Source organism: Carcharhinus amblyrhynchos, chromosome 17 (genome assembly GCF_965287045.1).
Source record: "Carcharhinus amblyrhynchos chromosome 17, sCarAmb.v2.hapA, whole genome shotgun sequence".
Lineage (NCBI taxonomy): Eukaryota > Metazoa > Chordata > Chondrichthyes > Carcharhiniformes > Carcharhinidae > Carcharhinus > Carcharhinus amblyrhynchos.
Window position 1 is genome coordinate 2107369 of NC_137340.1, and position 25540 is coordinate 2132908.

At 43.1% G+C, this 25540-nt stretch overlaps 1 protein-coding gene across 1 annotated transcript in view; it reads left to right on the top strand.

The window, feature by feature from the left end:
• dna2 (DNA replication helicase/nuclease 2) overlaps positions 1 to 25540 on the top strand; it is an 80916-nt gene that overhangs the window by 10921 nt on the left and 44455 nt on the right. The window contains 5 exon segments of the mRNA XM_080205237.1: positions 6769 to 6936; positions 10615 to 10798; positions 16846 to 16994; positions 18791 to 18922; positions 20509 to 20734. Coding sequence (XP_080061363.1) covers positions 6769 to 6936; positions 10615 to 10798; positions 16846 to 16994; positions 18791 to 18922; positions 20509 to 20734 — 859 coding nt within the window.

Consider the following 25540-nt stretch of genomic DNA (forward strand, 5'->3'; position numbering starts at 1 on the left):
TAGGACATTCCTGGGCAATTTATTTTTTACCGGATAGATGTTATTGCCGGGCAGATGGTATTGTAGCTTGACAAGAGGTGCAATTTGTTGTGGAGCACTACCACCTGGGTGTTGTTGGGGCCCATAGCAATGCCTTTGCTGAATCAATGTGCCCAACCATTTGTTCATATCATGTAGAATGAACTGAATAATATCTCGACTCTAAGAGTTGAATTACAAAGAAAAGTTACAAAAAACAGTTATATGAAGTTACATAGTAAACGTCAGAAACTAAAATAAAGGCAGAACACTGTGGATGCTATCTATCATCTACAAGGCGCAAGTCAGAAGAGTGATGTAATATTCTGTCCTTATTCGGATGAGTGCAGCTCCAACAACATTTGAGCTCAATGCCATCTAGTTCAATATGCTTAACAGGCAACACATCTGCCATTCTGTTACCACCCCATCAGTGTGCTCTCAAATATTCAGTCCCCCTCCGCTTCTGTAATGGGGCTCCGGATGCTTTGATTTGTGGAGTCTAGCACAAAGGTAGCATATCTGCTACCGCAGAGATGGCTCCAAAAAGTACCTGAATGTTACTGTGTACAGTTTTGGTTGCCACACTAGGATATGACTGCACTAGAAAGAGCGCAAAGACAATTCACCAGGATGTTCCCTGGACTGGAGTGCTTCAGCTATGAAGAGAGGCTGGCTAGGTTGGGGTGGTTTTCCTTAGAGTTGAAAAGTCTGAAGGCGTCTTAATTGAAGTGTACAAAATTACGAGGGACATAGATAGTGTAGATAGGAAGAAACTTCCCTTTAGTAAAGAGGTCAGTAACCGGGGGTATAGATTTAAGGTCAGGGGCAAGAAATTTGAGGAAAAACATTTTCAACCAAAGGTGGTAGAAATCTGGAACACGCTGCTTGGAAGGGTGGTAGAGGTGGGAACCCTCAACGTTTAAGAAGCATGTAGATGAGCACTTGAAACACCTTAACATGCAAGGGCTGGAAAATGGGAATGTATTAGATGGGTGCTTGATGGCCACCACAGACATGATGGGCTGAAAGGTCTCTTTCTGTGCTGTAAAACTATGACTCTACTTTGACTCCATCAAGATGCATTGCAATAAGGCTCTGATGACAGCTCCTTCTAAATTACCTAGGACAAGAGCAGCAGGTGCATAGGACACCACCAGTCCTGCAAATTCACCTCCTAAAGATGGAAGCCTGAGTTGGAAATATATTGCTGTTCTTTCACTCTCACTGAGTCAAAATCCTGGAACTTGCTTTGTTACAGTACTGTGAGTGTGCCTTCATTACATGAACTGCAATGGTTCGAGAACCAGTCACGTTTTCAAGGGCAATTAGTGAAGGGCAATAAATAATGGTCAAGTCAGCAATGTCCACATCCTGTGAAATTTTAAAATAAATTCAGTGCTCCGGGTGAGAGATACTATTGCTGTGAATTATATGTAGTCGTTCAGATGTTAGATAATGTTTCCTGGAATTGTACCCAGTGCTTCTGAAATGCAAGTACTTGTTTCCAGATTTCGACTCTGTGGCTACCATTGCCTTGAATTTGAAACAAAAAAAATCCTCTCAGAGGAGGTCATTTGGCTCATATTTGAGTTGACCAGGAACAAGCTCCGTCCTTTTAACAATTACTTCAGACCTGCACCCTTGGTTATGCATCTTCTGTTAAGGGAACTTTATGCTTCCTATCCTCTTGACCATAGCCCCTCATAATTTTATAGACCTCAGTTTAATCTCCCCTCGGCCTCCTCTGTTCAGAAGAAAACAACCCCGGCCTACCCAATCTTCCATCATAGCTAGAATTCCCCAGTCCTAGCAACATTTTTGTAAATCTCAATATTCTTGTAAATCTCCTCTGTACCCTCTCTAACTCAATTATATCTTTCCTGTACTGTGGTGACCAGAATTGTATTCACTGCAGTTCTAGTCATTCAGAATTGTGCCTATCTTGCATTTTATACAATACTGTAATGTCTTTGTTCATATGTTCTGCTCCACGGGTACTAAAGGAAATGATCTTGTATGCTGTCTTCACCTATGTAGCTGCCTCACTATCTACAGGGACCAGTGAACATATACTCCATTCCCCTTTGTTTAAATATGCGTCTCAATGTCCTCTTGTCCTATTTGATCTTTCCAAATGCATTACTTCACATTTTGCCAGATTGAATTCCATTTGCTACATGTCTGTCCATCTGACCAGTCCATTAATGCCTTCCTGCAGTCTCCAGCTTTCTTCTTCACTATCAACCACAGCCAATTTTCATGTCATCTGTAAATTTCTTAATTATGTCTTTTTGAACAGAGCAACAGTAGACCATTCAGCTCCTCAAGCCTGCACTGCCATTTGGTAAGATCATTATTGATCCAATTATGGCCTGATCTCTACTTTGCTGTCTGCCCCCCTCCATGTCAGCCATCAATTTACTCCCTCAGTCTTAGAAATATTCAATGATCCAGTCTCCACTGTTCTCTGGGGCAGAGAATTCCACAGACTAATGTTTAAGTTTATTTATTATCGTCACAAGTAGGCTTATGTTAACATTGCAATGAAGTTACTCTGAAAATCCCCTAATCACCAACTCCAGCACCAGTTTGAGTACATTGTGGGAGAATTTAGTGTGGCCAAAGCACGTAACCAGCCTGTCTTTCGGAATGTGGGAGGAAACAGCAAAGAACATGCAAACTCCACACAGAGACCAAAGCCGGGAATCGAACCCGGATCCCTGGCGCTGTGAGGCAGCAGTGCTAACCACCCTAATGACCCTGTAAAAGCCTTTCTACTCACTTCTATTTTAAATGGGAGTTCCCTTATTTTAAAACTGTCTTCTCTCATTCTAGTCTCCCACACAAGGGAAAATATCCACTCATCACCCACCACATCAAATCTCCTCAGTATCTTATCTGTTCAATAAGATCACCTCTCGTTCTTTTAAACTTAATGAATACTGACCAAACCTTTTCTCATAAGGTAAACTCTCCATCCTAGGGATCAGTTGAGTGAACCCTGTCCAAACTGCATCTAATGCAATTATCTCCTTTCTTAAATAAAGGCACTAAAAACTGTACACAGTACTCCAGATATGGTCTCACCAAAGCCTACAGTAAAACTTCTGTACTTTTATGTTGCAATAAAAGCCGATATTGCACTTGACTTCAAGAACCTTCTAGTCCTAGAAGGAAAGAAACAAAATTTCTCTAAATTGGTTCTTGGCATGAAATGATTATACTGTAAGGAGTAAAGTTCTGGAAACCAGAGAGTTGGTGGAGACCATCTTTTTTGAAATAAAATTTAAAAAAAAAGATGGTCTCTACCAACACACTGGTTTTCAGATTTTTGTGACACTTAGAATTTTTTTAGGGCATCATTTACCTTCTTCACCTGAGGTACACCACTTCAGTTACAAGTGGTGTACCTCAAGGATCTGTTTTGGGGCCACTGCTGTTTGTCATTTTTATAAATGATCTAGATGAGAAGGATGGATTAGTAAATTTGTTGATGCCACCAAAGTCGGAGGAGTTGTAGACAGTGAGGATGGATGTTACAGTTTGCAGAGGGACATAGATAAGCTGCAGAGCTGGGCCGAAAGGTGGCAAATGGAGTTTAATGCGGAAAAGTGTGAGGTGATTCACTTTGGTAAGAGTAACAGGAGTACAGAATATAGGGTTAATGGAAGGACTCTTAATAGTGTTGACGAGCAGAGAGATCTCGGGGTACATGTGCATAGCTCCCTGAAAGTTGGCACCCATGTTGATAAAGTTGTTAAGAAGACATATGGTGTGTTAGCTTTTATTGGTAGAGGGATTAAATTTTGGAGCCGTGAGGTTATGTTACAACTGTACAAAACTCTGGTGCGGCCGCACTTGGAGTATTGCGTACAGTTCTGGTCGCCGCATTATAAAAAAGATGTGGAGGCATTGGAAAGGGTGCAGAGGAGGTTTACCAGGATGTTGCCTGGTATGGCAGGAAGGTCTCATGAGGGAAGGCTGAGGGACTTGAGGTTATTTTCATTGGAGAGAAGAAGGTTACGAGGTGACCTAATTGAGGCATACAAGATGATCAGGATTGGATAGGGTGGACAGTGAGAACCTTTTCCCTTGGATGGTGATGGCTAACACGAGGGGAATAGCTTTAAATTAAGGGGTGGTAGTTATAGGATGGATGTCAGAGGTAGGTTCTTTATTCAGAGGGTAGTAAGGGTGTGGAATGCCCTGCCTGCAGCAGTTGTGGACTCGCCAACTTTAAGGGCGTTCAAATGGTCAGTGGATAGGCAAATGGATAACATTGGAATAGTTTAGGTTAGAGGGTCATTAGATTGGTTCCACTGGTCGGCGCAACATAGAGGGCCGAAGGGCTTATGCTGTGCTGTAATGTTCTATGTTCTTAATTAGGGTGACATGGTGACACGGTTTTTCAAATAGCTTCATTGCAGTGTTAATGTAAGCCTACTTGTGACACTAGTAAATAAACTTTAAAAACTTAATTACTTGCTGTTTTTTATGATTCATGTACCAGGACACTCAAATGTCTCTGTACCTCAGTCTTGCAACCTCTCTCCCCAATAGTGTGCTCTTTTTTATTTTCTTGCTGAAGTGGATAATCTTAGATTTCTCATCTGCCAAATTTTTGCCCATTTGCTTAGCCTAACTAAATCTTTTTGTGGATTCCTTATGGCCACTTCACAACTTAGCTTTCCTACCTACTTTTGTGTCATCAGGAAATTTAGCAACCATACAGTTGCTCCCTTTATCCAAGCCATTGATATTGGTTGCAAATTGTTGTGGCTCCAGCACTGATCCCTGCAGCACCTCACTTGTTGCCAACCTGAAAATGACCCATTTATTCCTGTTGGATAACCAATCCCCTACCCATGATAACATGTTACCCCTGCACCATGAGAACTTATTTTGTGTAGTAACCTTGATGCGGCACCTTATCAAGTGCCTTTTGGGAATGCAAGTATACCCCACCTACAGATTCCCCTTTACATGTTAGCTCCTCAAAGAACTTTAGTAAATTAATCAAACATTATTTCCCTTTCACAAAATCATTTAACTCCACCTAATCACAGGATTTTTAAAGTGCCCTGCTATAATTGCTTATACATTTTCCCTACAATATATAAGAACTAGGACCAGTTCCTCAGCCTGCCCAGTATTTCAATATGATCATCGCTGACCTTATCTTGTCTTCAACTCCATTTTCCTGCCATTTTTCCATAACCCTAAAACTCATTAATTAAAAATATGTCTGTTGCCTCAAATTAGCTCACTCTTCTGGCCTCCACTGCACTCTGGGATAGTGAGTTTCACAGGTTCACGACACTTTGAGAGAACTATTTTTTCCTCACTTCTGATTTGAATCTGCTATCCCTTATTGTAATACTAGGACTCTTGTTCTATATTAGGCTTACTGGTGTATGGTTTCCTGCTTCTTGCCTCTGTCTTTTCTTGAGTCAAGAAGTTTGATTAATTATTTTCCAAGCTGATGGGACCTTGCTAGAATTTTTGGAGATTGGAAGATTATAACTATTCCATCGAATATCTTAGCAGCCTGTTCTGCCAAGACCTGGGGATGCAGGTCATCAATCCTGGGGGCTTATTAGCCTTAGATCTAACACTTTTACTATGGAGATTGTCATTGTTTAAATCCCTCCCTCTCTTTGACCTCTTTATTTGTAGGTATTTTTAGGATTTTATTTGTGTCTTCTGAACTGCAGTTGGACACATATTTATTCAGTGTTTCCTCTACTTTCCTATTTCCCATTTTTAATTCCCAGACACACACTCACGAGGATCCACGCTCACTCTAATTACTCCTTTACCTTTTTAAATACACCATTTATCAAAACCGTGCATGCCAAGGGGCCCAGTATGCCACTTGCTGCCCAATGAGACTCCCTCTGAAATAAAAGGGAAAAAAGTCTTGCATTTATAAAGCACCTGTTCTGACACCCCAAGGTGTCCTACAGGCAATGAAATGTAGCCATTGTATGAAAGGCAGCAGATAATTAGTGCACAATGTGATAATGACTGGATCATCTGGGGCATAGGTTCAAGGGAGTTGTACAAGGCAAGTTTTTTTACACAGAGGGTGGTGGGTGCCTGGAACTTGCTGCCGGGGGACATAATGGAAGCAGATTTAATAGTGACTTTTAAGGGGTGTCTTGACAAATACATGAATAGGATGGGATTAGAGGGATATGGTCCCTGGAAGGGTAGGGAGCTTTAGTTCAGTCGGGCAGCATTGTTGGTGCAGGCTTGGAGGGCCGAAGGGTCTGTTCCTATGCTGTAATTTTCTTTGTTCCTTATGTGTAATTTGTGAAGCTAGCACGCTGCTGATGCTTGATGCAGCTGTGTTTACAGATGTAAAGTTTCTCTATTTGCAGTATTTTCTCCTCCTGTTTCTGAGAGTATTAATTTTTGAAGGAGCTGCTGAGACTCCGGTATGTTGTCCCTGTTTAAGCTGCACGTCTTTCCTGTCATTGGATACTAATTTGGAATGGGAACTTTGATATCTTGGGTTACTTCAACAACCCTGAGCTAAGTACAGTCTTACTCATCAGCATAGGCTGGAAGTTGAGGATTTGTGTTCTTTATGTCTGTGTTCCAATGTATGATGTATTTACTCAGTAGAGATGCTCTTATGATTTCTTTTGCAGAATGATGACTGGTTATGAAATTGTAGTGAGATTTTTCACCAGTACATTTAAAACTGTACGTAATTGTCTTTCTCCTTATTTCCACTATCAGTAAGAAGTGTTTGGATGATGGGGTATCAATCTGTAAAGGCCGATACCAGGTGGTGATGGTGAATGAAGTCCTCAACGCCAGCGGTGATCCAGAGAAGCACTTGACAATTAAAACCAGCCAAACAGACAGCAACGGTGGCACAGAGCAGTGTGTTCTGAAAGATGATTGGTAAGGAGCTTTTGCACACTTCTGTCCATGTAGATTCTCTGTTTTTTTCATGCAGTGGTTCTGTAGAATACATACCTAAGCCACTGAGATGGCAGATGTTATCCTTGGAACTCTGCTTCCCATTGTCCCGGGGTGCTCAGTTGTTGCCGTTGTGGAAGTTAGCAGTGAACACCGTGCTTTTTAATACAGGAGGTCACAGGTATCACCAGTCCCTGACTCTCATGCCCTGAACAGTTCACTCTGAGTAGGGGAAGTTAGTCTTGAGCAGCTGGTGGCATTTGCTAGATTGTTCTCCTTGAATTCAGTCCACTTGGAGACTTTGAAAAGTTCCCAGTGTTTTGTGCTTTTGCCTCATTGGTGGTTGAGTCATGACGAGAGGACTTTAATATTAGTGTCAGCAGCTTAATACGTGAGAGTTTAAATTGTAATCACAGAATCCCTGCAGTGCAGAAGACCATTCGGCCCATCAGATTTGCACCTAAGACAATCCCAACCATGCTCTATCCCCGTAACCCCAAGTATTTACCCTGCTAGCACCCGTGACACTTAGGGTAATTCATTATGGCCAATCAACCTAACCCGCACATCTTTGGACTGTAGGAGAAAACTGGAACACCTGGAGGAAACCCATGCAGACACAAGGAGAACATACAGTCTCTACACAGGCAGTGACCAGAGGCTGGAATTGAACCCAGGTCCCTGGTGCTGAGAGTCAGTAGTGCTAACCACTGTGCCACTGTATCACAGTCATTACCTAAGGGCATAAGTTTCTTTCTAGTCTATCTATATCCCTCATAATTGTGTACACCTTGATCAGATCACCCGCTCAGTCTTCTCTGCTCCAAGGAAAACAACCCCAGCCTAACCAGTCCCTTTTCATAGCTGAAACACTCCATCTCAGGCAACATCCTGGTGAATCTTCTCTGCATCATTTCTTGTGCAATCACATCCGTCCTATAGTGTGATGACTAGAACTGTACACAGTATTTTAGCTGTGGCCTAATGAGGGTCTTATACAGCTTTTGTCATAACCTCCCTGCTCTTGTATGCTATGTGTCGGCTAATAAAGCAAGTATTCCATATGCCTTCTTAACTACTTGTCTACCAGACCTGCTACCTCAGGGATCTTTATCCTCTGTACAGGTTCCTGTACTTTTGAGTATCCTACCGTTCATTGTGTATTCCCTTGCCTCGTTAGTCCTCCCAATATGCGTCAGATCACAATAGTCAGGGTTATGGAACTAGTTATTGTTATGTGTGAGATATCTTTGATGGCATTGTTGAAGGCTGTATTTATAGGAGTCTTGAGTTGCCCCTAGATTTCAGTGGGACGGGCTTCAGATATATGGGAAAAGAAGCAAGAGTTAACGTTGGATATAGTTAAACCTTGAAATCCTTCAGTGAATGTGTTGTGGTTTTGTAACAGTTGTGCTGGCTCACAAATTACAAGTTGTTCTGTGACCTGATGGTGATTACTAGGCCACAAGACCACTAACTTTGAGTTTATACTGGCCAGTGGCTAATAGATAAAACACTAGCATCCTAAGCCAGGAATTGTGGTTTCATGTCCCATCTGTGAAGAAGAAAATTTAGCCACAAAGACACAATTGGCTGAACAATTTTCTTCTGTTCTATAAACATTCTGTGATTCTATAAACTAAAAAGAGAAATTGCTGGAAACAATCAGCTGGTCAGGCAGCTATGGAGAGGGAAACAGAGTTAATGTTTCATGAGCTCTGGCAAAGTATCATTAACCTGAAATATTAACTCTTGCTTCTCCCTCCACAGAAGCTGCATGTCCTGCTGAGTATTTCCAGCATTTTTTGCTTTTTATTGTTTGCATCATTGACAGTATTTTAATTTTATATTTGAATTATTTCCAATAACTTTGGTACTTCATCCTGTGAGTGTGACAAAGGCAAATGATCCCTTTGACATTGTTGACCACCCCATCCTCCTCTAATGTCTCTCCACTATCATGCAGCTAGAAGGACATACACTCTGTTCCATTCTTATCTACCAAATTGTGGCCACTGTTTCATTTTCAATGCCTTCTCTTACCATTCCTATAGTTAACCCTGGTGTCCCCAAGAATCCATCCTTGGCCACTTCCTATTTCTCATCTGTATATTGCCCCTCAATGACATTATCCAAAAGGTCAGCATTACCTTTCACGTACACGGATGACACCCAGCTTTACCTCAACTGCCACCTCTCGACTCCTCTACTGTTGTTGAATTAATAGAGTGTATACCTGACATCCAGTTCAGGTTGAGCAGAAATTTTGTCCACTTAAATACTGGGAAGTCTGAGGTCATCATCTGTAGTCCCACTTCAAATTCCATTCTGTAACTACTGACTCCATCCCTCTCTCTGGCAACTATCTGAGATTAAACCAGACAGTTCACAACCTTGGTGTCAAATTTGATCATGAGATGGGTTTCTAGCTATGTATCTGGGCTAATACAAAGACTACCTTGAATATAAAAGTAGGGAGGTCTTGCTGCGGCTGTACAGGGCCGCAGCTGGAGTACTGTGTGCAGTTTTGGGCGCCATACTTACACAAGGATATTTTGGCCTTGGAGGGAGTGCAGAGGAGGTTTACTAGGCTGATGCCGGAGTTGAGGGGGTTGAGCTATGAGGAGAGGCTGAATAAATTAGGCTTGTACTCGTTAGAGTTTAGAAGAATGAGGGGAGATCTCATTGAGACGTATGAGATGATGAATGGGATGGATAGGATAGAGGGGGAGAGACTCTTCCCGCTCAGAAAGGATAGTAGGACTAGGGGGCACAGCCTCAAGATAAAGGGGGGGCGGTTTAGAACGGAGTTGAGGAGGAACTTCTTCACTCAAAGGGTGGTGAATCTCTGGAATTCTCTGCCCATTGAAGTGGTGGAGGCTACCTCGCTAAATATTTTTAAGATGTGGCTTGATGGGTTTTTGATAAGAGAGGGGATTAAGGGTTATGGGGAGAGGGCGGGAATGTGGAACTGAGCCACGACAGATCAACCATGATCTTACTGAATGGCGGGGCAGGCTCGAAGGGCTAGATGGCCTACTCCTGCTCTTATGTTCTTATGTACCTAATTCTACTCTTATAACATCACCTGACATAAAGTCACCCTTCATTTCATCTGCTGAAACCCTCATTTATGTCTTTGCCATCTTTAGATTTGACTGTTCTAATACTCTCTTGACTGATCTCCCACATCTACCCCTGTAGTCTTTGTATCCTAAAACCCTGCCGCCCATGTTTTGACTCTCCAAGTCCTGTTCACCTATCACTTCTGTACTTACTGATTTACATTGGCTCCTAGTCAAATTATTTTCAAATCCCTCCCTGGTTTTGCCCCACCCTAAATCTGTAATCTCCTCCAAAGTATCAACATTCATCTAATTCTGCCCTCTTGAGCATCCTTGATTTTAATTGTTCCATCAATGGTGGAGGTGCCTTCAGCTGCTTCTGTCCTAAATCCTGGAATTTCCTCCATCTTTCTATCTCAGTTTCTTCCTTTAAAATGCTTTGGGTCAGTTACTCTGTCGACTTTCATGGCTCCGTTTTCAATATTGCTTTGTAATGCTCTCCTTGGACATTATGTTAGAGATGCCACATAAATGTAAATTGTTGGCAGCTGTTGAATGAAATTAGAAATACTTGGAGAAACTCTTACCCTTACAGGGACTCTGTTGAAGTCAAAGTTGGGGATACAGTTCATGTTGAAGGCGAAAAGCACTTGAATACCTGGACAATAAACAAGGAAGCTGGTTACCTGGTTGTGAGCCCAGACCACCTGATTTCTGGGACCAGCATTGCAAACAGCATCCGGTGTATGCGCAGGGCTGTGCTGAATGAGAGATTTAAGGTGAGACTTACAAACTATATTCTCCTGAGGAAATGTACAATGCACATTCAACACGTACCATTACTGTAAAATACTCCATGATCCCAAATCTTGGATACTGTCCCTTTTATTAGAAATTACCTATACATAGACACACTGCAAGTTCCTATAAATTCCCTATTTCCCCAATCCCAAGAAAATAGGAACATAGGAATTGGGGGCGAGAGTAGACAATTCAGCTCTTCGAACCTGCTCTACCATTTTATTTGGTCATGGCTGTTCTCCACCTCATCCCAACTCCACTTCCCCACCTTCTTCCCATAGCCCTTTATCCTGGTTTTGATCAAATATTTACCATTGATTCTGCATCCATTGCATTCTGGGCTGGTGAGTCCCATAGATTCACAACACTCTGAGAAGTAGCTTCTCCTTATCTCTGTCTTGAACCTCCCTCCTTCTTACTCTACAACTGTGACCTCTTGTCCTAGACTGTTCAAGAAAGGGGAACATTTGGTTGACATTTACTTTATCAATCCCGTTGAATGTACCTCAATCAAATCCTCCCCTCGTTCTTCTGTATTCCAGTGAGTACAAGCCCAAGCTACTCAACAGCACCTCATGTAACAGCCCCTTCAAACCTGGAATCAATCTAGTGAACCTCTTCTGATCTGCCTCCAGTTCCACTACTTCCTTCCTCAAATAAGGTGGCCAAAACTGAACACAGTACTCCAAGTGTGGTCTCACCAATGCCTTATACAATTGCAACATCACTTGTTTACTTTTATGCTCTAGACCTTTTACAATAAATGCCAAGATACCATTTGCCTTCCTTATAACATTCTGCACCTGCATACCCACTTTGAGACTCCTGCACAAGGACATCCAGATTCCTTTGAACAAATGCCTTTTGAATCAGTTTCCCATTTAAATAGTATTTTGCCTTTTTATTTTTCTGGCTAAAATGAATAACCTCACATTTATCCATATTAAACTCCATCAGCCAGATTCTGGCCCATTCTCCAAGCTTGTCAGTATCAATTTGTAATTTTTTATCTTCTCCTCACAGCCTGCATTCCCAGCTATTTTTGTGTCATCAGCAAATTTTGCTGTGCTACACTCTGTCCCTGCTTGTAGATCATTGATATAGATTGTAAATAGCTGTGGTCAGATAACTGAACCCTGAGGGACTCAATTGACAGACTGCCAATTGGAGAAGGATCCTTTATCCCTACCCTCTGCTTCCTATCAGTCACAGTAAGAAGTCTCACAGCACCAGGTTAAAGTCCAACAGGTTTATTTGGTAGCAAAAGTCACTAGCTTTCGAAACGCTGCCTCTTCATCAGGTGAGTGGGATTTCAGTTCACAAACAGGGCATATAAAGACACAAACTCAATTTATAAAATAATGGTTGAATCCGAATCTTTACAGGTAATCAAATCTTAAAGGTACGGACAATGTGAGTGGAGAGGGGATTAAGCACAGGTTAAAGAGATATGTATTCTCTCCACCCAGGACAGTGAGTGGGATTTTGCAAGCCCAAACAAATTTTGGGGTGTTACAGATAGTGCGACATGAACCCAAGATCCTGGTTGAGACCGTCCTCGTGTGCGGAACTTGGCTATCAGTCTCTGCTCAGCAACTCTGCGCTGTCATGTGTCGTGAATGCCACCTTGGAGAATACTTACCCAAAGATCAGAGGCCGAATGCCCGTTACCACTGAAGTGCTCCCCAACGGGAAGAGAACACTCTTGCCTGGTGATTGACGAGTGGTGTTCATTCATCCGTTGTTGTAGCGTCTGCACGGTCTCCCCAATGTACCATGCCTTGGGACATCCTTCCCTGCAGCATATCAGGTAGACAGCATTGGCCGAGTTGCAAGTGTATGTACCGTGTACCTGGTGGATGGTGTTCTTACTTGAGATGATGGCATCCGTGTCGATGATCCTGCATGTCTTGCAGAGGTTAATGTGGCAGGGTTGTGTGGTGACGTGGTCACTGTTCTCCTGAAGGCTGGGTAGTTTGCTGTGGACAATGGTCTGTTTGAGGTTGTGTGGTTGTTTGAAGGCAAGAAGCAGGGGCGTGAGGATAGCCTTGACGCGATGTTCATCTTCATCGATGGCATGTTGAAGGCTCCGGAGAAGATGCCGTAGCTTCTCTGCTCCGGGGAAGTACTGGACGATGAAGAGTATTCTGTCCACCTTGTCCTGTGTTTGCCTTCTAAGGAGATCGGTGTGGTTTTTCGCTATGGCGCATTGGAACTATTGATCGATGAGTCGAGTGCCATATCCTGCTCTTATGAGGGCATCTTTCAGTGTCTGGAGGTGTCTTGCGATCCTTTTCATCTGAGCAGTTCCTGTGTATATGGAGGGCTTGACTGTAGGGGATGGCTTCTTTAACATACTTAGGAAGCTGGAGAAGTGGAGCATCATGAGGTTATCTGTGGGCTTGCGGTACAGTGAGGTGTTGCGGTGACTGTCCTTGGTGAAGATGCACGTGTCCAAGAATGCAACCGTTTCAGGAGAGTAGTCCATGTTGAGTCTAATGGTGGGATGGACTTGTTGAAGTCACCATATAATTGTTTGAGATTGTTCACTGTGAGTCCAAAGGAAGAAAATGTCATTGATGTATCTAGTGTATAGCATCATTTGAAGGTCCTGTGCAGTGAAGAGGCCTTGTTCGAACGTGTGCATGAAGATGTTGACATAATGAGGTGCGAATTTGGTCTCCATGGTTGTTCTGCATGTCTGGATGAAGAACTGGTTGTTGAAGGTGAAGACATTGTGGTCCAGGATGAAGTGGATGAGTTGTAAAATTGCGACTGGGGATTGATAGTTGTCGACATTGAGTACTGAGGCTGTTGCAGCAATGCCATTGTTGTGGGGGATGCTAGTGTAGAGTGCTGAGACATTCATTGTGACGAGGAGTGCTCCTGGTTCAACTGCTCCATGTGTGCTGAGTTTCTGTAGGAAGTCCATAGTGTTGTGACAAAAGCTGGGGGTTCTTTGTACAGTGGGTTTCAGGGTGCCCTCAACGTAGCTGGAAAGGTTCTCACACAGGGTCCCATTGCTCGATACGATGGGACGGCCGGGTGTGTTTGCCCTGTGTATCTTTGGGAGGCAGTAGAGATCTCCAATACAGGGAGTACGTGGGAAGAGAGCACGGAGGGTGCTCTGAAGGTCCGGATCAAAGGTCTTGATCAGTCTGTTGAGTTGACGGGTGTGCTCCTTGGTCGGATCTGCAGGTAACTGTCTATAGTGTTCCTGGTTGTTCAGTTGTTGGTGCATTTTTTTGTAAAAATCTGTTCTGTTCAGTATGATGATGGCCCATCTTTTGTCTGCTGGTTTGACAATGTTGTGGTTGGTCTTGAGAGCGTGGATGGCGTTGCGTTGTGCTTGGGAGATGTTCGGGGCTGTCTGTGAATGCGGCTGATGAACCTGGTGTTGGCGCATCTCCTGACAGCTAGGGCATATATGTCAGGTTGAGGGCAGCGGCCTTCCGGAGGAGTCCAATTCGACTCTTTCCTCTTAGGTTGCTGCACTGTGGATCTCTCTGTCGGCTGTTCCGGTTCATTGGCTGTCTCATTGTGTTTCACTGTTGGCCTCTTGGGGTTTGTGGAAGACTCCTGCACCCTCATTTGCCTGATGAATTCCTCTGTGTCTGTTGTGAGACTGATGGGGTCTGTTTTGATTGTGGGGCAGATGGGACAGATGCTCAGATGAGGAGGATCGCAACAGACACCTCCAGATTCTGAAAGTTGCCCTCATAACAACAGGACATGGCACTCGACTCATCGATCGACAGTTCCAATGGGCCACAGCGAGAAACCACTCCTCAAGACAAACAAAGGACATGGCAGCAGAGTACCCTTCGTCATCCAGTACTTCCCTGGAGCGGAGAAGCTACGACATCTTCTCCGAAGCCTTCAACAGGTCATTGATGAAGGTGAACATCTTTCCAAGGCCATCCCCACACCCCCACTTCTTGCCTTCAAACAAGCGCACAACCTCAAACAGGCCATTATCCACAGCAAACTACCCAGCCTTCAGGAGAACAGTGACCATGACACCACACAACCCTGCCACAGCAACCTGTGCAAGACATGCCGGATCATCGACACGGATGCCATTATCTCACATGAGAACACCATCCACCAGGTACACGGTACATACACTTACAACTCGGCCAGTGTTTTCTACCTGATACGCTGCAGGAAAGGATGTCCCAAGGCAGGTACACTGGGGAGACCATGGAGATGCTACGATAACGGATGAATGAACACCGCTCGACAATCACCAGGCAAGAGTGTTCTCTTCTGTTGGGGAACACTTCAGCGGTCACGGGCATTCGGTTTCTGATCTTCGGGTAAGCATTCTCCATGGCGGCCTTCACGACACACGACAGCACAGAGATTCTGAGCAGAGACTGATAGCCAAGTTCTACATACATGAGGATGGCCTCAACTGGGATCTTGGATTCATGTGATACCATCTGTACACTTACCACGACTTACCTGGGTTTGCAAAATCTCACAAACTGTCCTGCCTGGAGACAATACACAACTCTTTAACCTGTGCTTGGCCCTCTCTCCATTCAACATTGTCTGTATCTTTAAGACTTGATTACCTGTAAATTCTCGCATTCCAACCATTATTTTATAAATTGAGTTAGTGTCTTTATTTGCCCTGTTCGTGAATGAAATTCCACTCACCTGATGAAGGAGCAGTGCTTTGAAAGCTGGTGGCTTTTGCTACCAAATAAACCTTGGACTTTAACCTGGTGTTGTGAGTCTTCTTACTGGTATTTACCCCAGTCCGACGCTGGCATCTCCACATCATCTTCTATCAATCAACCTGTCCTCAATCCACGCTGCTACTCTATCCCCAACCCAATGGGATCTAACCTTCTGGATCAATCTCCTGTGTTGCATTTTATCAAATGGCTTTTGAACGTCTAAATATATTACATCCACAAGATCCCTGTTATCTACCTTGCTGCTTACCATCCTCAAAGAACTCTAGCAGGTTTGTCAAACAAGATTTCCCTTCCCAAAACTTATGATACTTGTGAATTGAGCTTTGTTTTTCCAGATGCTCAGTCATCTCCTCAATGGAGGAGATTCCAGCAAATTTCCTACCACAGAGGCCAAGCTGACTGCTCTATAGTTTCCCACTTTTTGTCCCTCTCTTTTCTTGAATAAGGGCATCACATTAGCATGTTTCCAGTTCACCGATACCTTTCTGGAATTCAGGGAATTTTGGAATATCATATCTAATGCATCCACTATCTCTGCTGTTATCCCCTTTAACATCCTAGAGTGTAGGCCATCAGGTCCTGGGGACTTATCTACTTTTAAACTCTACAGTTTACTGAGTACCTTCTCTCTGGTTATAGTAAATTCACCAAGTTCACTGTACTAACTGCAGTTTTTGGAATAGAATTATTGTCTTCAACTGTGAAATCAGAGACAAAGTATTGATTTAGTGCCTCTGCCATCTCCCATCATTACCCCACTATTTCCTCTAAAGGGCCAACATCTACTTTCACTATTCTCTTCTGTTTCTATAAATTCCCAAGCCTGCGAATGTGTTGCTGCATCTAGAACATAGAACATAGAACATAGAACACTACAGCACAAACAGGCCCTTCGGCCCACAAGTTGCGCCGACCACATCACCTACCAACCTACAGACCTATCTATAACCCTCAATCTCATTAAACCCCATATACTCATCCAGAAGTCTTTTAAAAGACCCCAGCGAGTTCGCCTCCACCACCACTGACGGCAGCCGATTCCATTCACTCACCACCCTCTGAGTGAAAAACTTACCCCTAACATCACTTCTGAACCTCCCTCCCCGCACCTTAAATCCATCTACAAGTTTCTATCTCTCAACCCTCAAACATCCTCCTAGATAGCATAAAGTTTCCATTTTTCCAGCTCTTGGACATCATCTTCTTTCTATAGATGACCAACCCTTGTGTTCTGCAAACCAACTACTGTGCACTCCAGTGATGAATCCTTTTGTATTTTTTTATGAATATTTTTGTTCCCTGTTTTTGTTTTCAAGGCCTGTGAAAATGGAACAAGACAGATGCTGGTTGGCACTTTAGTTCATGAGATTTTTCAAAAAGCAGCAATGAGCAACACGTTTACACAGAAAGCGCTGGAAGAAATTACCTCTCAAACAATCTATGCCCCAAAGTATCTGGGAGAGATGTAAGCAGTGTCTGTGTCTCTTTTTGGTTTTAATTGAAATGTTTGACCAGCTAGAGAATTTAGAAATGGTTGTAATATTTGTGACTTTAAAATGTGAAGTGCAGCCATGTGTCCCATCTACGAAATGTACTGCAATAATCACCAGCCTCCTTAGACAGCACCTTCTAAACCCATGACCACTATTGTTTAGAAGGTCAAGGGAAGCAGACGCATCACCTGGAAGATCCCCTCCAAATCACTCACTCGAGATATGGAAATATATCACCATTCCTTCACTGTCGCAGGGTCAAAATCCTGGAGCTCCTTTGTAGCAACACACTGGATGTACTTACAACCCATGGTCTGTAACAGTTAGGCAACTTATGACCACCTTCTCAGGGGCATATTGGAATAGACAATAAATGCTGACCTAGCCAGTGAGGCCCAAATCATATAAATGAATAAACAAGAAGTCAGTCCTCATGCCTTCTAAGTCACAGAGATGTTTTCATTTTTCCAGTGGTAAATTGATAGTGTGGCTAGGGAATGAATCGAGAACTTTTATACTTGTTTTCATTTTACTAGTTTTATCATGTATCTTCATGGGATATTAAAGAAGTGTGAGAAGTTCGCAGAATAACCTATACTTTGGATTTTAACTGTCAAACAGCTTTATTAAAAGCTAAGAGACTGCCTATAATAACAGTGACAATGGATTTTTAACTGTGTTGATCAAATATAAAATAGCTTAGTGGTGAGAGAGATGGCGAGAGAGCGCTTTGATAGGGAATACCAGAAAATGGTAGTTAAGCAAAGGGAGGGAGACAGGTAAAGGTAGAACAGAGTGGAATTCAAGGAAACCTTCTAGGGGAAAAAAGATCTGGAAAAGCTCAGCACGTCTGGCAGCATCTGTGAAAATAGAAACTGTTAATGTTTCAATCCACTATGACTCTAATGAATTTGGAATATTCTGGGGTGAATTTAGTTAAAGGCCTCTGTCTAGTGATGTAAATTGGCAAGGCAATGATGTGGTTGGACACGGAGTCAGTGAAGATCAGTGAGTATGGGTGCAGGCCAAGGATGTGGAAGGTGTGACAATGATGAGAGATTTGGATTAGTTAAGTCTGAGAAAACTAATAAAGCAGTAAAGAAGAAATATTATAAGTGTCCCTTTTAGCTTTCTGGCTATGTGATGTCATGACAAAGGCTTCAGTTGAAGAACTCCAGAATTTTAACAAGAGAGATTGCTAACATGATTTGAATATTAGATTACTTAAGCAAAGTCACATGGGCCAAATAGTCACCATTTGTGCTGTAAACCTTTTTGTAAGATTTTAATGCTTAAAGTATGTACAATCTGATGACTCAAATACTATGCAAAACCTTTGGTCAATGCTGTACATGTTCACAATTGTTACAGTGCTGGCTGGTTGTCCACAGGTTTATGTTTACAGGTGCCTCATCGCTGTAAATTCTAATATTTTAGTGATGGGTAAGCTATGAATATCTCATCTGGGTTAGGACAAACTTCCATTGGATTAGAGTACTGTGGGAGTGACTTCCATTTGGTTAGCATGGGATGGGGAGTGACTTCCGTTTGGTTAGACGGAGTGACTCCATTGGGTCAGGACGGCAGCGACTCCCAGTGGGTCAGGACGGGACGGAGTGGGAGTGACTTTGGATCACAGGAAAGAGTGACTAAAGCTCATTTTCCTATTGCTTCCTTGGGCCGCTCACTAGATAAACTCACTGACCCACAAGGGAGCTGTCATTAGTGTTTGGACTGATTTTAATGTTAAGCTGTTTTTGAAATGCAGGTACAGCTTGAATGTGAGTCAGTTGGATATGCAGCAAGCAATCAATGAATATCTCCCATCGATGGTGACCTGGGCTCAAAATTTCCTGGACAGTTCTGCTCAGTCTGGCATACAGCAGTTGCAGCTTAAACTGTACGTGGTGTTCCATATCTATTACACTTAGTGCACAGGTTCGTACGTTGAGCAAGCAAGGTGTCCATAACTGAAGTTGAATTACATAGAATTTGCTCAAACAGGCTAATTCAGTTGCCTAGGTAGCTAGGGTGTGATGCAGAATGACACCAATAGTGTGGGTTCAATCCCCATATCAGTTGTAGTAGACAATGGAGACCTGCCTCCTCACCTTGCCTTACGCTTGTGAAGTGGTACCTTCAAGCTGTATATAACCAATTGTCTCCCTCTAATGGAAATAGTCCTTTGTGGACTTTGAATAATTACTTATGACCTGTTCTCACTTTGGTTTCTTGGCTACGTACCAGTAGCTAAGGTGAGCATTGGGCACAGCATAGAAACCGAGTGAAAAGTTATTTGAAAATATGACCCTCAACGTAAGGAAAGGACCAACTAGGTTGATTTGACATTAATGAATACTATATTGCTATTATCGTTCTTTATATTGTAAAATAACTTTTAAGCGTTTGTGTTCAGTGAGGAATTAGAAGTCGATTTAGATGCAGTGACCACTATAAGTTGAATTAATACTGACCTAAAGCTGTGGTCGGGTTAGACTGTAAACCTAGTTAAAAAGACATTCCAATTGAAGAACTGTCAAAAGATGGTGGCAAGTTTTGCAGAGGAGAATGTCTGTGAGAGCAGAACAAGTTCCTGTGTTCCCAAGGTCCTCAGCTGAACTTGAAGATGAAGACTTGCCTGAGCAAGTTAGGGAGTGTGACTAAGGAAGGAAGTACACTGGTCTGGAAAAAAAAACAAAGAAAGCAATTCACTGTATGAATTGTCACATAGCAAGGTTGGGACAAAGGTAATGAAAAGTAGATGAAAGAACAGATATTTCAGAATTTCACTAATATCAGATCAGACGGAGTTGTCTAGCTAATACTTGCAAAATTTTATTGTATGTCCATGTGTCAACCATATGTTTAATCATTATCAATTACTATCTGCTTAATAACATAAATCCTAGAAATTAGATGATTGAATTATAAGCAAGAACACTCCTCCTCTATTAACATTATTATATCTTGAGGGTATTATGAAATGTAAAGTGCAGCTGAACTCCAGGGATAGGATTCTTCCAAAAAATTAGTTCCTTGAATATTGCTGAAAAGAGACATGCTGCTAAGATTTTTCACTTTGCACACACCAGAACAAATGCAAGAATGCTAAATTTCAAATTACCAAATTATCACAACAACATAGCCAGAGTTGCCAACTAACTAGCATCCTTTCCTCTTGTGGTACAAATTGTGATCATTTGAATTTTAACCTTTTGATCTTCGTCCTGATGAATGCAAGATGAAGAGTTTCAGCAAACTAATATCTTTAAATTCCCATTTCCCTTTATCTATTTCTCGACCTTCTAAGTTTAATAAGATGCTGTGACTACTAATAACTTAGCCAATTTCCATCTCATGATTACCTTTCTCACCTTACCTTTGCTCCTCACTTGTCTATCCCCCACTCCCATAGCCCTCGCATCATCTGCTGGTGAACTATGGCAATCATACATTTGACGTAATTTACTTGAATATTTTTCCTAGCCCCAGTAGCAGGGAGCTGAATAAGCCGGATTCTGTGTGTGGCATCACAGTACTTGATATTGAAGATGTTGAAGAGAGTATTTGGTCCCCGAGATTTGGCTTAAAAGGCAAGATTGATGTAACAGCCAGCGTCAAAATTCACCGCCCAGCCAGGACACAGACTAGAGTCATGCCTTTGGAGCTTAAAACTGGGAATGAATCCAACTCGGTGGAGCACAGAAGTCAGGTATGTGGCTTATCATGGGGATTCTGACTCTCACTGGGATGCAATTCCTGAAGGTGCTGACTCTCACTGGGATATAGTTCCTGAGGGTGCTGACTCACTGGGATACAGTTCCTGAAGGTGCTGACTCTCACTGGGATACAGTTCCTGAAGGTGCTGACTCTCACTGGGATACAGTTCCTGAAGGTGCTGACTCTCACTGGGATACAGTTCCTGAAGGCGCTGACTCACTGGGATACAGTTCCTGAAGGTGCTGACTCACTGGGATACAGTTCCTGAAGGTGCTGACTCTCACTGGGTTACAGTCCCTGAAGGTGCGGACTCTAACTAAAAAGAGAGTGAACTGACTCTTGCTGCTGTTTTCTGATCTTTTAGCCAATTTTTTTTCAATGCCTCCATTCTCCCTCTTCCATCAGCTATTTTCATTTTATTAACAAGCTCCTGCATGCTGCCTAATTAAATAGAAATCTTGATTTTTATCAGACATGGCTAGTCTTCTGTAAGTTTGTGCTGACAATTCATAACGAATGTCCTACTGGGTTTCGACCTTGAATGTATTAAAATGTACCCTGCGTTGCAGAATCAAAGGTTTTAGGCTGACTTATCTGCAGTTCTTTGATTTGTGTCTTTCTTTTGATTATTGTCTTGGGTCACTGTCTGTGCGGAGTCTGCATGTTCTCCCCATGTCTGTATGGGTTTCCTCCTACACTCTGAAAGACTTGCTGGTTAGGTGTATTGACCATGTTAAATTCTCCCTCAGTGTACCCAAATGGGTGCTGGAGTGTGCTGACTAAGGGATTTTCACAGTAACTTCAGTAAGCCGTACTTTGACACTAATAAATAAACTTAAAACTTAAAAGAGGTCTAACACTCGTAATCCTCTAGTTCCTGATCCAACTTCCATACCTCAGAATGTTGAATGCTTCTAGTCTGAACATTTGCAGTTTTCTCTTTGTTGTTGCTTGGTATCCCAGGATACAACCATCCGTGCTTGGAGCCTCTTTTAAAACAAAACGCTAGCTTTTATCAAGCACCTTTCGCAATGATCGGGTGTCCCAAATTGCTTTACAGAAAATGAAATAATTTTTAAACAGTAGTCCCTTTTATAATGGAAAGCAGTAGCAAGTTCCCAAAATTGGCAATGTTGATAATGACCAGATAATCTGTTTTTGTCACCTACAGTTATCAGAACACCCACTAATTCTTACATCTTTACGTTCCCAGTATCACTCTGCTGAAAATGTGATGGAGCTCCTTTAGTCTTTTCATCATTCATTCATGTTCAGCTCTTGTTGAACTCATTCGTTTGCACTGGTTCCTGAAATCTTTTCCCACTTTTTTGGATGTTCCCTGACAGTCTTTCTCCATATTTCTTAGTAGGTTTTCTAAACTTTCTTTCTCCTGTATATTCTATTTGATTTTATATGTTATTTGGGGTATATTTATTATGGTTTATTTTAAATTTGTATTTCTGCACTTCTCCAAACTTTTGCTTCTGCTCCTCTTCCTTGTAGAAGCTAATTCAATCTTCATTTGCCAATTTTTTTTATCTTTGCAATTATATCAGCCAGTGAAATTAGCTTTTTTTCTTGCCTAGAGTCTTTATCTTTGCTTTTTAATTTCTATATCGAATCCAGTCACATTGTGTGTGCTGTTTTCAAGCTTCCCTTGCCCATACCTAGCTACTTGTCCCAGTTAAATCCCATTTATGAAGGAGCAGTGCTCCAAAAGCTAGTGGCTTGTGCTACCAAATAAACCTGTTGGACTTTAACCTGGTGCTGTGAGACTTCTTACTCCATTTAAATCCAACATGTTCTCATTCTGGTGATGAGACATATTGATGTAGAAAATGATCCTCGACTGTTGGAGAAACTCCTCTGGTGCTTTGCCACTTGTGTTATTTTTACAGCAAAGTCACCATGGTATGCTTCTGCAGAAAATGCAGATGTATGGGATTGGTGGTAATTTAGGTACTTGGATCAGGAATTGGTTAGCAGATAGGAGACAGAGGGTGGTGGTTGATGGTAATTATTCATCATGGAGTTCGGTTACGAGTGGTGTGCCTCAGGGATCTGTTTTGGGGCCACTGCTGTTTGTAATCTTTATTAATGATCTGGATGAGGGTATAGTTGGGTGGATTAGTAAGTTTGCTGATGACACCAAAGTCGGAGGTGTGGTAGATTGTGAGGAAGGGTGTCGAAGTTTGCAGGGTGACTTGGACAGGTTGCAGAGCTGGGCCGCGAGGTGGCGGATGGAGTTTAATGCGGAGAAGTGTGAGGTAATCCATTTCGGTAGGAATAACAGATGTGTTGAGTATAGGGCTAACGGGAGGACTTTGAATAGAGTGGAGGAGCAGAGGGATCTAGGTGTATGTGTACATAGATCCCTGAAAGTTGGGAATCAAGTAGATAAGGTTGTTAAGAAGGCGTACGGTGTCTTGGCGTTTATTGGTAGGGGGATTGAATTTAGGAGTCGCAGCGTCATGTTGCAACTGTACACAACTCTGGTGCGGCCGCACTTGGAGTACTGTGTGCAGTTCTGGTCCCCACATTACAGGAAGGATGTGGAGGCTTTGGAGAGGGTGCAGAGGAGGTTTACCAGGATGTTGCCTGGTATGCAGGGGAGGTCCTATGAGGAGAGACTGAGGGATTTGGGGTTGTTTTCACTGGAAAGAAGGCGGCTAAGAGGGGATCTTATAGAAACATATAAGATGATTAGAGGTTTAGATAGGGTGGATGGTGATAGCCTGTTTCCTCGGATGGAGAAATCTAGCACGAGGGGGCATGGCTTTAAATTAAGGGGGGGTAGTTATAGGACGGATGTCAGGGGCAGGTTCTTTACCCAGAGGGTGGTGAGGGACTGGAATGCCCTGCCTGCTGCAGTTGTAAATGCGCCTAGTTTGGGGGCGTTTAAGAGATTGGTGGATAGGTTTATGGACGAAAAGGGATTGGTTTAGATTAGTGGGTCAATGTTTTTTTTTAAAAATAAGACTGGTCGGCGCAACATTGTGGGCCGAAGGGCCTGTTCCGCGCTGTTATGTTCTATGTTCTAAGTCAAAGACAAGACTTTCTTGAGGCTTATCTGAAATTTAGTCTTGGGATTCTTATTAATCATTTATATGTCGTTATCCTGAGGCTGTTTACCCCATTTCCAATTAGCCAGCTCTGACCAGACTATGTGCCCTAGCACCGAGGATAACTGAAGAGATGGAGGCATCTTGGAGCAATGATAGCACTTGGGATTGTTGTAGACCTGAGAGGAGGAGGATTGTTTAAAAAATGTTACGTTGCTGTTTGAAGATATTACTGAAGCTTCGTAGAGCCCAGCCTGTCTCTGCTCACTTCCTGAGGCCTGGCCTGTCTCCGCTCGCTCCCCAAGGCCCAGCCTGTCTCTGCTCACTTCCGGCCTGCCGCCGCTTGCCTCCGCCAGGCCTGTCTCCGCTCGCTTCCTGAGGCCCGGCCTGCTGCCACTTGCCCCCGCCAAGCCCGGCCTGCCTCTGCTCGCCCCCCCCCGAGGCCCAGCCTGCCTTGCATTCAAGAATTGGTCAAGATTGTTTCCTCATTGACACAAGGTGGCTACTCCCTCATTGATCCTTATCTACCAGTCAGTGAGCAAATGTTTCCAATCCTGAAACTATTGAGAGAGGTTTATGGAGTTGAGCAGCTGAAAATAATGAGTGCAGGATTGTCAGCCCAGCAGTAATAGCTTATGATCTTGCCTTGAATACTCTGGCCTAGTGGGCTAAAGGCAGCATTTAAAATGCCAGCTGGTTATGCATGAAGAATGCAATGTCGTGGACGTTGTTTCTGGTCACTACCTGTGGACTCACTTCGAAAGGCTCTTTGCATTTCCAATGAGATTTGGATAATCATGGCTCTAAAGTGTATAGAGTCTCCAGCATTGAAGGAGTTGCATTTGGCCTGCAGTTCTCTGCGGATGTTTAAATTCCATCCTTCCCACGTTTCATTCTAATTACCACTACCCACAAACTGCTACTGTATCACTCTTTTCCCTTCTCCCTTATCTATCCATCAACTATCCCTTTAATTGAGTTGATGCTATCTGGGTTCAAATTGGCTCCCCATTTTTTAGTTGGGTTTGTACCTCCCTGTATTTGTTGTGTTTCTGCTGCCCAGGGAATTGGACTCAGTAAAAGTCAGTGTCTCCGTGTGGGAGCGGGAGAAACGCCGAAGCAGGTCATTTAGTTTCTTAGTTTTTTTAGTTTCAGGTTAATTTACTGCTGGCTGAAGTCTGGGTCTGAGATATTCAAGGCAGGCAACCCTGGCCGATAGAGGAAAGCGCGGGATGATCTAAGGAGATCCATCAAAGATGCCAAAAGATAGTGCCGGGTCAAGCTAGAGTCCTAGGTTAGCCACATGGACTCCCGCCGACTATGGCAAGTTTTGCAAGACATAATGGGCTTCAAGGTGAAGGCATGTAAATTTGCTGGCATCAACACACCCCTCCCTGATAGGCTCAATGCATTCTATGCCCGTTTTGAGCAAGAGGTCAGCGAGAATATGCCCTCCACCCTGGGGCCTTGGATGAACCTATATCTGAGGTCACCATTGCACATGTCAGAGCACTCTTCTCGAAGGTCAGCCCATGGAAAACGGCTGACCCAGATGGGGTCTCCAGACAAGCACTCAGATCCTGTGCAGATCAGCTGGCTGGATATTCACAGACATCTTCAACCTCTCTTTACAACAATCTGAGGTCCCTATCTGCTTCAAGAAGACAACCATCATCCAGGTACCAAAGAAAAGCCAAGCAGTAGTGTGCCTTAATGACCATCTTCTGGTGGCTCTG